This window comes from Antennarius striatus, chromosome 16, assembly GCF_040054535.1.
Source record: "Antennarius striatus isolate MH-2024 chromosome 16, ASM4005453v1, whole genome shotgun sequence".
NCBI lineage: Eukaryota > Metazoa > Chordata > Actinopteri > Lophiiformes > Antennariidae > Antennarius > Antennarius striatus.
In genome coordinates this window covers 12,815,566-12,831,661 of record NC_090791.1, presented here as the reverse complement: position 1 = coordinate 12,831,661, position 16,096 = coordinate 12,815,566, and the positions used below count along the sequence as shown (strand labels likewise).

The following is a 16,096-nucleotide window of genomic DNA, read 5'->3' as shown; positions in this document are numbered from 1 at the left end:
CTTCATTTGACCTTTGACCCTTGATGCTGTATCTTGTTTTTATTCACGTCTCATGTTAGCTCATCTCTGTAGCTTTATAGACTCATCCCTGCAGCGTGTCTCAGTTTACTCACCTGCGTTCACAGGCACCACCGTGTACGGTGCCTCATGCCTGGTCCTTTCTCCATCGGACCCTGTTGGGTTCAGGAACTGGTAGGCAAGTGCTTAACTCATTCCAGATGACACGTGCACCCCCTTCTGTCGGTCTTCTCTTCTTTCTCAATCATTCAACTCCCCATGTTGCTCGTCATCCAACTGCCAGTGTTAATCATGGTTGAGGCAATCTGGTCCTAATGAGGGAACATGCTTTGTGCTGAACTGGACAGTTTTTCTAAACAGTGGCATAAAATCTGGATGGAGTCTGTCCCAAGTATGATTGATGCACCAATATGTTTTTATGATCTAACTGCGCTGTGTTCTTATTTCTGCACTAAATTAAGATAATCTTGCCTTTGGTTTGCTTTGTTGTTGTCTTTGAATTTCACTTTGTGTGTCTAGGTATAAATAGAGGGATAGTGATGAATGTTCATCAGTGTGGTTGCTGGAGAAAGCTTGCGGTGGGGCCTGAGGGAGGTCAAGAGGTTCATGTAGAAAGGAAGGATTTAGGGGAATAAATTTGAAAGTTTAGAGAGTTATTAAATGCTCTAGATTACCTGTATTTACAATTTTTGGCTCCCATTTTTCTTTGTTTTAAGGAAAGGTGTAAGAGTGGGTCCCAGCTGGCAGCGAGGGCGCTCTTTATTTACATGTGTGTGTTTTTTGTGAGTCGGGGCCTCATTAGAGCTCTGACTGCTCTGGGACTCTTGGTTTCCACTATTTAAGGCACTATGTGCACATGTGGGTGACACCTGGAGCCAAAAATAGGTGATAATTAGCTGTTTCTCCTGTTGCATCCTGGGACTGTCTACCTCAGCCAGTGAGGTAATGTTTCTACCAACATTAGTTTTTCTGTTTGCAGGATAAAAAAAACAACAACTATTTGACAGATTTTCCTGAAATTCGGTGAGAATTTAGAAGATATGGCAATGTACCAATTTAAATAAATTGAAAAAAAGTAATCTTGGCTGTGCCCCCCAAAATTCTTTAGGTTTTTCTATCACATGACCAACTTTGCAACAGCAATTTCTAAAAAATGAATGAAGTAATTTTTGTGGAATCCCACTCAGAGTGACAAACACATGTCAAAACAGAACCTCCAAGGTGGAGGTGAGGATGTGATGAATCCTCCTCTTTCCCCCTGCCATAATAATAATGAATGAATCAGTCTTGTTTCCTGATTGAACCATGCTTCCTGGTTGAGTCCTCCATGTTGGGTTATTGGAAAATTTCCATCAGTGTTTAGTCATTGTTGTTGTCGACCTGCCAACACGAGGGATTGCGGTAGGGTTAAAAAAAATGGGAGTACATGGGCTCCAAAAATAACATGTGTAATGCCTACATTCACCAGTGTAGGCATTACGTATTGTGCAATTCAGATTTTGAGTTTAGCCTGAAGCTTCATGTGACGATGTACTGTACTGTTGCTGTAGCTACAAAAGCCTGTATTCCTAGATAGCCGGAATAATGTGTGTCTATATAAGACAATTCAATTTTTTAATTTATCTAATGATTTAGAAATACTTGAGTTTCATGCAGAAATAAAATTAAAAAGTTTTGTCTGTTTTGAGTTGGGGTTTTTTTTTCACAATAGTAATGTACGAGTAGAGCTCATTAATCCTTAATAAAACTGAAATCTGCCCGTTACAGATCCATTTAAACCTGGCAGTGCCCCAACTCTGATGTCTACATTCTTATCAGTATTTTGAAGGATGAGTGTGAGAGCAAGGCCTCAGACATTGCTGAGACCAACGGCAGATTTGCCTGAGGGGGGAGTGAAGCGCAGCAGTCTCGGTTCTGCTAGATGAACTTAGCATGACCAGAAGCAGATGCTATTTTAGTTACTGTATCTTGGTTAGGCAGTGCATTTCAAAACCCGTGTTTTTGCGATGTAAAAGTTTTATCAAACAGGTGGTTAGACAGTGGTGCTTTATTTTGAAAGGTTAGAGTTTGAAGGCAGACATCCTGCATTGTTCTGGCATCAACCTCCAACTCAGAGAAGACAGTGCTCTACAACAAGAAACCGACATGTGCATCCAACTTGCTCCTTGTTAACAGCACACTTGTGTTTTTATTTTCTCGACTATAAAGCCAAGTTGTAATACACGATGGCACGTCAGATTCAGCCTGAATGTAATTACTGTTATTTATTGTATATGTAGCAGCTGGTATTTGTCGAATAATTGTATTCATAAGAGTTTCCATTATTTCAAGTCTGCTGGTATTAGCAGGAATATGAACAGACCTCTTCAGTTTTCATCCAATGTTCTAACATATGGTTGTTGAATCTAGTCTGTCGAAGTCATTTATTGTAAAAACAGACGATTATATTATGAGAGATTAGAGCAGAACCAAGTTGAATAGCAGCAACGTGAGGTTTTACTGGAACCTGATGATATGAAGCCACAAATTCTTGGTGAAGGAGAGAATTTTAATTTAAACATACCACCATTACTACTTTGCAGAATAAAAAATCTTGATTAACTGACCAAAATTACACAAATAGATTCAACAGTCAGTCAAGATCATTATTAATGGAAATTCTTGTAAGTCAACCTTGGATTTTATGACCTAGAAGTAATCTTTTGTGGTTTAAAAGCAGAAGCAAAGGGAAGAAGAAAGTTTCCAGTAAGAAAGTTACAGTCTCTGCTGGGGGTCGGGTCAACCTGCACACCAAATCCCAGCATTGGCTAACATGTTACACAACTGGCCCCATTGCTCATGGATGTCTATTACACTGTCTTTATAATTAAAAGAATACATATTTTTCAAGCTTTTTGTTGAAAATGTTTTATATGAGACAAAGGATTTCTCAAGTTTTTGAAGTTGACGCAGCAAGGCTACATTATCATGCTCTGATTACAGAAAAGGAAACATAAAATACTGACACATTTGTGACTTTTACTAACCCTAACCCTTTACTTCACAAGGAAACCAGTTAAGTGATTATACACAAATGACATGATCATGCTGTAAACACATGTGCCTCCCGAGCGAAGCTCATTGTGGCCCATTCAAGATTCTCTCCAATCGTGTGGGGATACTTTGAAGATGTGAAGCCTCTATGATGTGGTTTCAGAGAGGGAGTGCTTCCAACCAGCTGTTTCCATGGCAGCTATGAAAGAGCCATACAGGACAGCAGACAGAGGAGGGCTGGGCTAGGCTACAGGGATTGAGGGGCTTTATGGTGCCTGACTAGCTGTACGATTGTAGCTCCTGCTCCGGGTAACACGCCCTGTCATCCTGACAAACCCTCCCAAAGAATCACTGCTTTGTTTTTCGGGTGCAGGTCTGGTCTGCAGGTTCTCATCGCCTCAGTTGGCAGAGTTCTTGCTGTCGTCATTGGGATCAATAGTGCCCTATGTTTTCTACTACACGGATCTCTGGATTTAAAATATTGAGCCACTAATTACATCTGTGGTAAATTTATTACTTGAGCCTCAACCTCAACAGCCATCAAACATCTTGATCACAATGCAGGAGCTTGAAATCTTCTCTGGCTTTCTGGTGCTTCTTTTGGAGCAAAACTGTTCCACTCAATCATGCTAATTCCAGGGACAAGTTAGCTCTTATTGAAGACTATGTGACCTTGGGTAGTTTTACCAGAGGGAAATCTCTGCCAGTAGATGCAATGCAGTTGGTGCCAGTTCCCCCCACAATGTGGTGTTATTTTGTCCAATCTGTTGTCCCTTCAGTCCTAGAGAGGGGTGACCACAGCCTGAGCTGGCACTGTGGGCTGCCTGGAACTCTCAGCTACAGCCACACGGCCCAATTAGCACCGTGGCTCAATAAACACAGCCTTCTTACCACTTCTGTGTTTCGTTTTACTTAACAGGCCAGTTAAATTGATTTGTTGGCCCAGCCCAGACCAAAAGTCACAAAGTAAGTCTGCACTCCAAACCCAGTTTTAGAATCACTGAGGAGGATGCAGAGCTGAGTTTGCAAAACCTTTTCTGACTTCTGGGTGTATGATTCATGTGTCTGATATTTATTAGTCAATACAATGGGGTTCCAAAATTATTTCCTATTACTAGATATTTACATCATCATATAAGCATCTGGGGGTTTTTTTGTTGTTGGTATTATTAAGACTCACCCGCTTTGAGTCTGCAGTCATTCAAGGTAGCAAAATAAATAAAAGTTACTTTGGCAATATGTATTAAATGAGTTTTTATGAGTGGATGAAAAACCACCTGCAGTGGCTCAGGCTGGGTAATGGATTTTACACCTGCCCTCTCAGATTCCTCAGGATTTACTGGACAGTGCGTCTCACCAAGTTGGATCATTATGGCCTGACACATTAAAAATACAAAATCTTATGATTTCCTCAATTGTAGCTTCTTTTTTTAAAGTGATCTGTGAAGTGCATAAAATTAAATGTTAATGAACTATCAGGCTGTAGCTAACAAATTACCGCAACAACGGCGGACGTCAAACTGTCCTATAAAGCTAGGCCTTCTATACAGCAGATACCACAGCATTTAGAGATAAAAATTCTGTTTTTCCTGCATGCACCTTTAGCTGTTAAGTGGTAAAACCATGCATGTTATGCTCTATCTAGCCCTGAATATCCTTTTCATTTATGCTACAGTTCTTTTTGCGTTTTCCTTGTGAACAAAAAGACATTCCGTTTCTTTTTACTCCCATCATTCACTATCCAAAAGTGAACCGAACTCTTGTTAAACACCATTTTCCATCTACCTCTTCCTCTTCCCCCTTGATTTATTTTTCCATGGGGTAGAATGACTCCAAGGGCCAACATTTTTTTCCTACTCTCTTAAAACGCTGGATGACGTCTTTGTGGTAGGCAGTCTGCAGCGATCAGTCTCTCAAAAAGTCTTCTGTGACCCACAGACGCTGAGCCAGCTCCCCTGTCTGCCAGAAATCTGGAATATTGCTACAGACATCCTTGAAGGTTTTTAGGGTTACAGTTGATATGATTAGTTGATTGACAGAAAAGAATAGACAAATCTTTTGATAGTTGATTAGCGCAAAAAAAAATCCAAATATTGGCTTTTCACATGTAAACATTTGCTGCTTTTCCAGTCTTATTCTCTTGTTCATCTTGATATTACAGGGAAGGTTTTGAGACCCTTCCAGCAAAACGGGGCATTTGAAAGAAACTGATATTGCTTTTTCATACAGTTTTCACTTCCCTCTGTCATGATTTCATTTTTCTGAAGCCAAGGATTAAACAGCAACAACTCTCCTGACAGCATTTCACTTACCACCTGATAATAAAATAAATATAAAGTGTATCATGTCAAGACATGTACTATAGTGTTTTTAGGAGTGTGTAGGATGAAATTGAGAAAATCCCCCTTTATCCCACAAGATGGATGTGTCTTCTGCATTAAACTTAAGGTGGATTGTTCCCTTTCATGCAATATTTGTCTCTCAATCTATCTCTGAGTCTGACATCTATCTGTCCATGCTTGCTCCTGTTACTGCCAGGAGAAAGACCGCATGGATGGGAAACTAAAACTTACAAACTGCTGGCTGAGGGAAAAGGTGACTGAATATTCCATTCTTGCTGGATGTGTATTTAACTGGGAATCAGTCCAATTCCCTATCACTTGCTCCTGTCCTGAGGATGCAGGTTTTACCTGATGTCTGGAGAGCAGACCTCGTAGCTCTGGTCACTGTCTTTTTGTTAGAATGACTGCAAGCAAGGCAGATGTGGAAAGGGTGATGGCAGTAACAGTCCAGGAGGTATAGTCAGCACAAGTCAGACTACAATTAATTCCTTTTTTATGTATTTTTATTTTGGTAGCAAAGAAGATTTGGGAAATTAAATATAATAAATAACTGTCCTGTTCACTGAGTTCAAAATCTTTTGCTTCTGATATTTATGCTACTGCAGCTGCATTATTGATTTTTTTCTGTGTTGTCATTTCTTCATCCTTTTCCTGCCTCACTCATGACCTTGCACATTAATTTTAATGAAGGGAGAGAAAGGAGCAAGTGTCAAAATGACTTCTGAACTTTTTTGAAGAGTTAAGTGTAAGATTGATTGTAGGAGGCAGAGGAAAAGGAATGAAGTGGATGTTTTTATCCAAGTTCTATTGTTGCTTGCTTCTCTTCGGTCTAAGTCACACAGACAACAGTGAATCCAGACTGAAAACCTGATTTTAATGGGCCGTGAAAAAAGAACTGGATAGAGTAAAAGCAATATTTGCCTTGACTTGAGAAGAGGGAGTCTTATTCAGGGGTGATGAAAGTTGCAACGGTTATTGATTAAAGGAGGGAAAATCCAAGGAAAAGAATCATGCTGTGGGAATAGAACAAAGACAGGGGTAAGTGAGGGAGGAGCTGCTCTAGCTCGGTGTGTATGGTGTTGTCTCTTACACTCAGCAGTGACATGTCTGGTTTCATGGCGCTGGCAGGTGGATTTTGCTGTGGGGACATTGCCAGGTTAGCTATTTCCACCTGTTAACACATAGGAAGCTATGCTAACAGACTGTGGATGCATGATTAAATCCTCAGGTGTATTCCTGCACTTTTCCACCGTTAGGTGCAACTCACTATTACTCTCCGCATTCTCAGGCTGCCTGATACTTCTTTTATTTTATACAGCAAACAAAACTCTACAGCTTTATTTGTAATTACAAATGAGTGGGCATGTATTATAGACAATTATCCGCTGAAAACAAATACAGCATAATCTATGTGGAACATTACACTCCATTTTCCAGACCACTTCATTCATTTCAGTTACTTTCTGCACCACTGGCACTCGGGACTTGATGGAAAAAAGTGAAATACACATTAAAAAGAGTGAGTGAGAGAGACAGGGAGATGCTGAGATAGTAATAGCTCCCATATGTCCATGCAATCATATTCATCCTTGTGTTTGTCCTTGACTGGCACAGGTGGGCTGAGGAGTTAAATGTCTGGGGGGAAAAAGACAGAAAAAGATGAAGTGATACGAATTTATTTATACTTGGAGGAGTTTAAATAAAACTGTAAGATTGGCAGACTACTGACTGTACACAAATCTGTCTGAAATGTTTAGCCATAGTGTACGCCCCAGCTGTTCTCTTTTTGATGATGCTAATTGTTATCAGGGTCAGCATCACTTTCATCCTTTTGTTCTCATTCTTCTTTAACCTGCATTCTTCATGGTTATTAAATTGAGATCAGTAGCAGAAAGATATATTCCCATATCTTGATCCAGACACTTGTATTGATAAGGTCCCTTTGCCAGATATGATGTTATTTCCTCTACTTTCTCTGTTTTTGTAAGCCAGTCATTCAAGCAAGTGTAACTGATTCTTTCTTCCTCCTTCACATATCCTGTCCAGTCACGAACTGATACTATTTTTCACTCTGTCCTTCTGTTTGACTTCCATCCATTTGGATCCTTTGTTAGGCTGCTAAGGAAAACATTTATCTTGTTTTTTTCCTTTTCTTGCCATGCCCCATGCCCTTTTCTCGTTGTTTCAAATATGTCAGGATCGATTCGTAGCAAATTCAATCATAAGGAGGGGGGTTTAGGTGAACGTGATTTTAATTAAATTTATGACTGCAGAGGAGAAATACTGTTTGGCAACATTTATTCACGCACAGCAGATCCAGATGTCATGTCCTCTGGCTGCCCTGTGGTGTTAGTAGTAACATAGCTCTCTGGCGGCTGTATTATGCTTCCTGAAGCTGAAACACTATTTATTGTGAAAAGGTGAGCTGAGGTCCTGCCCCACACTCAAAACTCTGGATTGCAGATGTGTCATTCCAGCCGCCAAACCTCTGATGACATCTTCATCAAAGAACTTATAGCTGCATGTGCGTTTGCATCCGGATGACAGATGACATCAGGTGTCAGCTGTGGGTCAGTCCGGTCCACTATTTTCCTTCAGCTCTGGGGCTGTTGGATCAGGTAGCCAAGTTCAGGCCTTAGGGATATTGTTTTGGCAAAATGAAGCCCGTCTGCTCCAGAGGCAGTTAATAATATGGTGATATATGAGGTATAGTTATTTGTTTGATAGAATGCACTATTTATTCGATGTTTTTCAATTTCAATCTCTTTATTGATTGGATGGATTCTTTAAAATTTTGTGCAGATGGCTATGCTTCCTAGAATCCCACTGTTGACTGTTGCTCTCGGCTTTCACCTGTAATGCCAGTGAATATTTGTGAAATGAAAATCCATTTGTAAACTTCACTTAAAGGATTGTAACGAGGTCGGTCCAGTGCATCAAACACTATATATTTGCTGATTTGTAGTGTATATGGAGGTGCTAAGTCATTAGTAGTGCATCGTCCTTTACACAGTTTGACATTTCTTTTTCAAGAAAAAATAAAACCCCATTTTTGAGTGTCACAAAAGACCGATCTAACCTGTGAGGTAAAAACCATAGGCGCTGCATGCCACCACTAGGCAAAATGTAACGTAACGTGAGAACCAGTAAGTAGAATCTGGATTCAATGATGTTAACAATTAAATAAAAGTTAATTATTAAATAATATACTGTACTAAGAATGGGCATTCGCCTATATTTGATTGCCTTACAGGACGTTGCAGCCACAGACATTTTTTGCGTGATGACCCTTTCTTTCTGTGCAGCCAATTCTTTCTGCATGACTCACATCGGCCTTAAGGTGTCTTTTCTTAACTCTAATTCACTACATTAATGCGTCTGGACAAAAGTCACTCTGACACACTCGTCACACACTCGCCAATAGATCAGCGTGACAGAATATGGCAAAAAGTTTGACATTGTCATGCTGATTCTTGCATGTGAACACAATTAAAATCTCCTCCTGCGAGCCAGAAGTATGAATCAGACCCTGAGTAGATTAAAATAAGCAGAGCTAAACTCGTTCCTACTTTGGTCATGGTACCACTGCTGCATTGTCTTGCCCCTGGAAGGAAATTAGCCAGTTGTAATGAACAGTCCAATAGCAATGAATTCTGTATCTGTTTATATCATGCTGCCTTTAGCCATTCGCCTTGCATGACTCCTTTGTGATCTATTGCTTTTTGGAGGTCTTGGTTTACTCTGAACCTCTTGCATGCATCTTGGAAATTTCTCAACCGACTCACTTGTAAGGACTTACCAAGTCAAATATGAGTTCAGTTACATGCATGAAGCAAACCAGCTGACTTTAAGCTGAAAAATGATCTTGAGTCACGATTTAAGTGTTTATTCAATCCAGGACTTATTATCAACTCTGTCAGTGCGTTCTGTACTGTAACTTCTGAAACAGGCTTGAGAGCCAATTCACTGGAGTGCACTGTAATACCTTTTAGTGGACGGAGCTATTTATGAGTACAGAAAATGTTAGAAAACATCTGTACTGTATTGAAAAGAGATACATCACCTTTGAGAGGGGGTCACAAGTTCACATTTGAGAATTTCCTTTTCGAAAATTTGACTTGACTTGGTGTGTTCTCCCAATGTATGCAACACTATGAAGTCCTCTCAAAGTTGAGAATATTACATTTAGATTCATCTAAGTGTTTTGTATACTCGTATATAGATGACTGGTGAAACTCTCCTTCACTGCAGGGAAAGGCTCCAACACAAGAGTCTTGGCATTAGTCAAATATTTCAGAAAATAATCTTCAAACCTGGCAACTCAGAATTTAGACGTTTATATCCATTTGTCACTATGTAGCCAGGAAAGGGATATGTGTGGTATTTAGCCTGGCATAGCATTAGGAATAGTAAGATTTCTTTCTAAAAGTTGATTGAGAATGTTCTTATCACTGACATGTTAGTGTGTAGCTATGAATCTATAAAGTGAAAACCATAGTGGTTGGCTAGCTGGGCAAACAGTTAGCCCAGCTAGCCTGACTCCAGAGTTCACAACTCCACCAAGTGACACCTCTAAAACTAAGGTAATGTTATGCTACTGTAAAGTCATATTAGGTGCAATTAGACTCCAAACTGGTATTGGTATATGCACGTTTTCTTTGAAGAGGATTTGCTAAAATTAACAAGTGATGCTTTCTTCAGTCTGAAGAGGCCCTACATTTTTTTCTCTCAGCAAACTATTCATAGACCGTCATGTTGAGCACATGAAATGTGGAGCAAAATGGGATTAAATTTAGGATTGATAAGGCCCGCATATGTGAATCGTGTGGGTTTAATATTTCTTTGGTTATCCTTATTTGTCCCATTGTTGGCTTCAGTTGGACCTGCTGGGCTTAAACATTGTCCTACAGTAAGCTGATGCAGGTACTCGTCTGAGCCTCATCATAATGCTGCTGTAGAGAGGTTCGGAATATAGAGCCTTAGGAAATAACACTCTGTCCTCCTCCAGCCATGCTCCTCAGGGTGAGTACAGTCATAAAAATGACAACAGTAATTTGATGAGACACAGTAGGCTCAGCCGCTTAAGACTCCTGTTGCATGGACACTTCATCACTGATCTCAAGCCTTATGGGAAAGCTTGGTGTAATTTTAGTATTAGAACAGATACAAAGGGACTCTGATTGAACCAGTCAGACATTACAAGTAGTTAGAACTTGACAGATGACCTTAGAACAGTTTAATATTAGGATGCCTTAAAGCCCAGGTTACTATTGCCTAGGGCAGGTGTGGGCAAACTACGGCCCGCAGGCCATTTACGGCCCGCTGGGCTTTGTAATCCGGCCCGCCAAACTTTATTAAACTATATAATTAATTTCATTAAGTAAATTCTGTAGTAAAATAGTGTTTTCTATAATCCTTGCTTTGCTGCACCAGTCAAATTTTAGAACTCTGCCCACCCCTTGTCCAGTACATCATTTCCCTTCTTTTGTCCCCATGCTCCTAATTTCTGTGGCTTGATTCCATGTGTGCAAAACTACTATAGTGCCCCTTCCACCTGTGTCTATATCAACTCTTACATGTTGTCTTTACGAATAGGCACATTCTCCCATTTCAACACTCAGGTGTTTTTAGCTGTTACATCTTAAAACACAAGTTATTTACCTCTGAGCGACACCCATCCGATCTAGCCTGGCAGTGTTTGGATGCATTCCCCATGGAGACAGGGTAACAAATGCAATACTGTGAAGATGCACACAGACACAGTGTCGCAATTTGGTAATCTAAGCTGCACTCAGGGCAGAAGTGACCTTGTCTGCTGCGTAAACTATAACAAATAGTCCTTTCATGGGACAAGTCTGACTCTGTTCTACTAGGAGGATCTGTCAGGCACGCAGGAATAGTCTTGCCCATCTTCTGTCCTTCCCTTCTGTCATTTTGCTCTTCCTTTCAGTTCATCCAATCATCACCTGCTTCGTTACCTTGAACTATACCTCAGGGTTATTTTTAGACATAGACTTGAGAGAAGAAGAATTCAGTCAGATGTTTGTGTTGTTTCCTGTCTAACAATTGTCCATTGTTTATTCCAGAGTACCAAAGGCCTTCAGAACAACAAGGATTCAAGGATCCTTTGGGCCAAAGACAACTTTTTACTCACCACTGGGTTTGATATGGTTAGAAGCTTATTCAAAGCTATTATGTCTAGTATTATTTTTTAATGAAACAGTTACTTGTTATATGTTCATAGCTTTAGTTTGGGCTACGTTGTGGTTACTTTGATCTCATGTTGCTATTGGCAATGTCTTTGTGCCAGTATTCAGTTAAATATGAACAATTCAAATGAAATGGTATTTGCAAATTAAATTAATTAACATTTTTGAAATAATGCAAATATTTAGAATGGTGTGGCTCCTCAGATGATAGTGTTTTTATTATTATAAACAGATTTACTGGTTTACACTAAAATGTTATTTGCTAAAACCCTGCAGTATTTACTTAATGACATTTAAAGTGCTCAGGTTCAGCGGTATAATCACTGTCTCTGGAGCAAAATTTTAATAATAGAATGAAATGCAGTTTACCTTCATCTTGTACTTGTACTCATCTATACAACGTATTTTATATGCCTCTAAGAAGATGGTATAAATTGTGCATAGCCACATCCATAACTGATAGCTCAACAGGAAGAGAATTCCTGAACAAAAAGCTTTAAAATTTAAAGCACACACATTAAAATGTGTGTAAACTATTGGTCCAACATTACTATATTTGCCATATCTCGTTTAACTGCGTTTATGCCAACTAACCTCATGGTGTGTGTGGGTGCGCATGTGTGTGCGTGTGTGTGTGTAGGTGCGAAGTCGAGAGTTGAGGCTTTGGGACAGCAGGAAGCTGAGCTCTTCGGTCAGTTCGGTGTCACTCAGTGCTTCCAGTGGGTGAGTACTGCGTCTGTGTCCCTCATGACTGACACTGTCATGACACACATGCCATAGTTTTGGATGGAGACTAGTAATGGTTTCCACATGAGTTTCTTTGCTGTACTTTAATAACAATGATACTACATAAGACTGCTTCCGTCATACATTCTGATCATGAAGAGGCTGTTGGTCATTGTGTGTTTATTATTGCATTGCAGTGAAGTTATCTGCATACTGTCTGTTGTGTTCGTGTAACATTGATCTCACCGATTGGAATCAGCCGATTGATCGTGTATCTGCTTCTCCAAAATATCTTCATTATACTGGCCTTAAAACTCAATTCTGAGTTGACTTCTCGTACAAAGAGTGACTGGGTGCGAGTGTGATTTGTCTTACTCAACATGCTTTTCATATGTGTGGTATGTGGATATTGACATGTGGTATTTACATACGTGGAGGAATTTATGGAGGGCCTTCTGCATACTGTGAAGCTTCCTTGTGCAGGAATAACTGGATGGACAGATTCCGACAGTGTCCTCCCACATTCCTGCTGGGTCAGGGCCTTACACAGAGACTCCTATCCTTTCTCTCAATGGAGACAGGAGTGTGAAATGTTCATGTGCTCTTTGTCCCTCTGCCCATAAGCAGTGTAACGGATCAGGCAGCAGAAGCAGACACATTGGCATTTCTCCCTTCAGTTCCACCACTTGTCGCTTTCTGCTTCTGACCTTTGATAGTGATTCGGTTTATTTTTCCAAACAAGGCTGCTGAAGACCAGAGGGAGCTCACAAGCATGGCTAAGCGAAAGAGACGGCAAGAATGATAGATGGAGGAGGAAAGGGAACAGACAGGGTGGGAGTGACGATTCCTTTTTCAGGTTCAGCCCGTATATCTTATAGTATAAGCCAAGTCACTCCAAAGTACAGTAGATGACACAGTTTCAGTTGATTCACCACATTGTAGTGGAATAAATGCATTCTGTGAAATATTTTATTGAGATGTGTAAGTGTGAACCCCCTCTTCTCTGCTGCCACAATCGAGCAAATTTCCACACTGTTGGACAAATAAAAGTCATCTTTATCTTTATTGTAAAATATTTGCAGGAATACCATTGTTTTCTCATCCTGTTGGAATCTGTATATGAGTGAGACATCTTGGAGTTGACACAACAGGGTCCCAAATTACAACCTCCACACACACTCTCCTCCCTCTGCCCTCCAGCTCACCACTCATCTCCATTTCCGCCACTTCCTCCTCCATTTGAGTGAGACAGATGGTTGTCTGTCTCAGAGCATCTTTGGAATCCTCCTTCTTGGTTGGTGGCAGCGTACTCCTCGTGAAAATAGAGGATATCTGAAGCCACATAGTTTTATTTAAAAATCCCCACAAACCATATTTATTGCAAACTGAGCACATGGTGTTAGCACAAAACCACAGAAGCCAGTGTGAATTAGTAGGTTTTATTAGGGGTTTGTCTTTGTGGCGCATAGACTGAGGAATGTCAAAGTTTACTGAGAGTCTGTAGCTGCTGTTTTGTGGTGAGGATGCGAGGATGATGCAGCTTGAAGACAATGAAAGTACCATATGTTAATTTCCATTAACTATCGGATCTTCTGTGGAGTTTCTGGTTTCTTAGCTTCTTTCAGATTATATCCATACGTTTTTAATTTACTGGCAAAAGACTTCATGTGGGATTCATTTTTATTAATTTAGTGTTGAATTTGGGAACAGCCAGTAAATTAATTTCGGTTTGCTGTTATATGTCATTGAACCTTATTGATTTAGTGTGTCCTGACTCATTTGCAGAATGCCCTGCATTAAATAATTTGTTGAAGTCACACTGTCATATGATGGTGTGTTAGAGATGTATCAGGCGATGTCCCATTTGAATGCCTGCAGACCAGCCCTGATATTAAAGTGAGAGATCAGATTAAAAACTCCTTTACAACTGTTTTGGTTTTTCATTTTATGTTTCATTTCTCACATCTACATTTCATCATCTCATCTCTCCCCACAATACTTTTTCTGTCCTTCCCATCTTTTGTTTTGCACCAAGTCCCAATATGGATTTTTGACTGTTACAGACAGAGGTTCCATTCTTGGCTCCAATTTAATCTCCAGAGTGGGAAGCAACCAGAATAATATCAGAAACAAGCAAGGTTTCAGGAGTTAAAGTGGATGGAAAAATAATCACATTCATATCACATCCATCTAAACATTGGCCAAACACTTTTTGAATCTTAAAAGCTTCTAGACATAGTTTACAATCACAAACACTGATAACAGAAATGACTAGCTTGTTTCACAGTAATGACCATATAAGAACCTTTTATTTATTGTTCTTGCTTTATCTTTTTTTAACCATTATTTTATAGCACAATCAGGGGATAGAGGTTTGTGTCAATCCCCTTCCACTCACAGTAACCACTTTCTATCCAATATCTCACTGTCTAGTACTGTTTTTTTAAGCCCAGGCCCTTCATTCTGCTGTCATTCAGCATGGTACCTTCTGTGTGAGGTTATCCTCATTTGCTTTTGTCCTCAGGGCTTTAAGTCCCGTTTCCATATTTATTATCATGATGGGTTTTTTGTGGACAATTTGGTTGTAGTTCTGCATTGCCTCAGTGCCTGTTACTCATGTATGAAGAAGCAGTTATGAAAAAGACAAAATGAAGACTCGTCTCAGTGCGTTAAGGACTGAAATGAGTTTTAATCGTACAATAGACTACTGTAGGCACTCAAAGTCAAATATTCACAGCAGGGCATTTCCTCCCTGTCATCTCAGCATTGAGGTGCATGAAGATGGATTTGTTCTTTTCTTGCCTGTTTTTAATTAAAAGGTCCGTGGTAAACATGGTGTGTAATTGGAGTAGCAAGTTGGCGTATATCAGGTTTAGCTGTGCTCGTCCACAACATTCAGTAGGACTGTTTTCTTTGGAGTGTCACAACACAAAGAGGCCTAGGAGCGTGAGCCAGTGAGATGGGGTTGTGGGCAGAATATAATTTGGAAGGAGTTTAATGGAGGGAAATGTTTATTTTTTGGTTGGGGTTGAAATGGAGACTTAAAACTTGAGGGATGGAGGTGGATGTTTCTGAGAGGGGTGTTTTTAACTGTGCAGAGGTATCTATTACTGCATACCCATTTTTCCATACATGCTGCAAATCTGACTTTGAAAAACAGTGTGGACCTCTGTTTTTCTCTCGCTCTCTCGCTCTCTCGCTCTCTCTCTCTCTCTCGCTCTCTCTCTCTCTCTCTCTCTCGCTCTCTCTCTCTCTCTCTCTCTCTCTCTCTCTCTCTCTCTCTCTCTCTTTACATAAATAAGAACTATAATAATCAGTTGAATTTGACCTCCATGCCAGATGCAGCTTCCAAACTTTGTGGATACAATATCAACAAGCTTCGTGGATGGATAATTACCATGATGACTCCCAATATAAGAACATTTTGAGTCATCACCATAATTACCCACACTCCCCACTTAAGCAGCAACACACACACAGATTTGCTTCACTTAGACTCACTTCATACAGCAGGCTTGTCTTGATGATGTGTGTCCGTACTCCTTCTCTAAATTGTGCGTAAAGCTGACTACAGGTTCCCTCAGGGTCCAGCTTGTAAGGAAAGCTGCAAACAGTCACTTCCAATGCACTACTTTTTCCTCAAGCATGTGAATGGACACTTTGTCCAACACACACACACACACACACACACACACACACACACACACACACACACACACACACACACACACACGTATCTTCTATAACTTTTCTTTAAAGGGGGGCCTC

At 40.2% G+C, this 16,096-nt stretch overlaps 1 protein-coding gene across 2 annotated transcripts in view; it reads left to right on the top strand.

Moving 5' to 3' along the window:
• LOC137609086 (mitochondrial import inner membrane translocase subunit TIM16-like) overlaps positions 1-16,096 on the top strand; it is a 104,357-nt gene that overhangs the window by 20,509 nt on the left and 67,752 nt on the right. For both annotated transcript variants that reach the window (XM_068335835.1, XM_068335833.1), the window contains exons 8-9: positions 11,480-11,563; positions 12,243-12,325. In XM_068335835.1, coding sequence (XP_068191936.1) covers positions 11,480-11,563; positions 12,243-12,325 — 167 coding nt within the window. The remainder of the gene's footprint in view (positions 1-11,479; positions 11,564-12,242; positions 12,326-16,096) is intronic.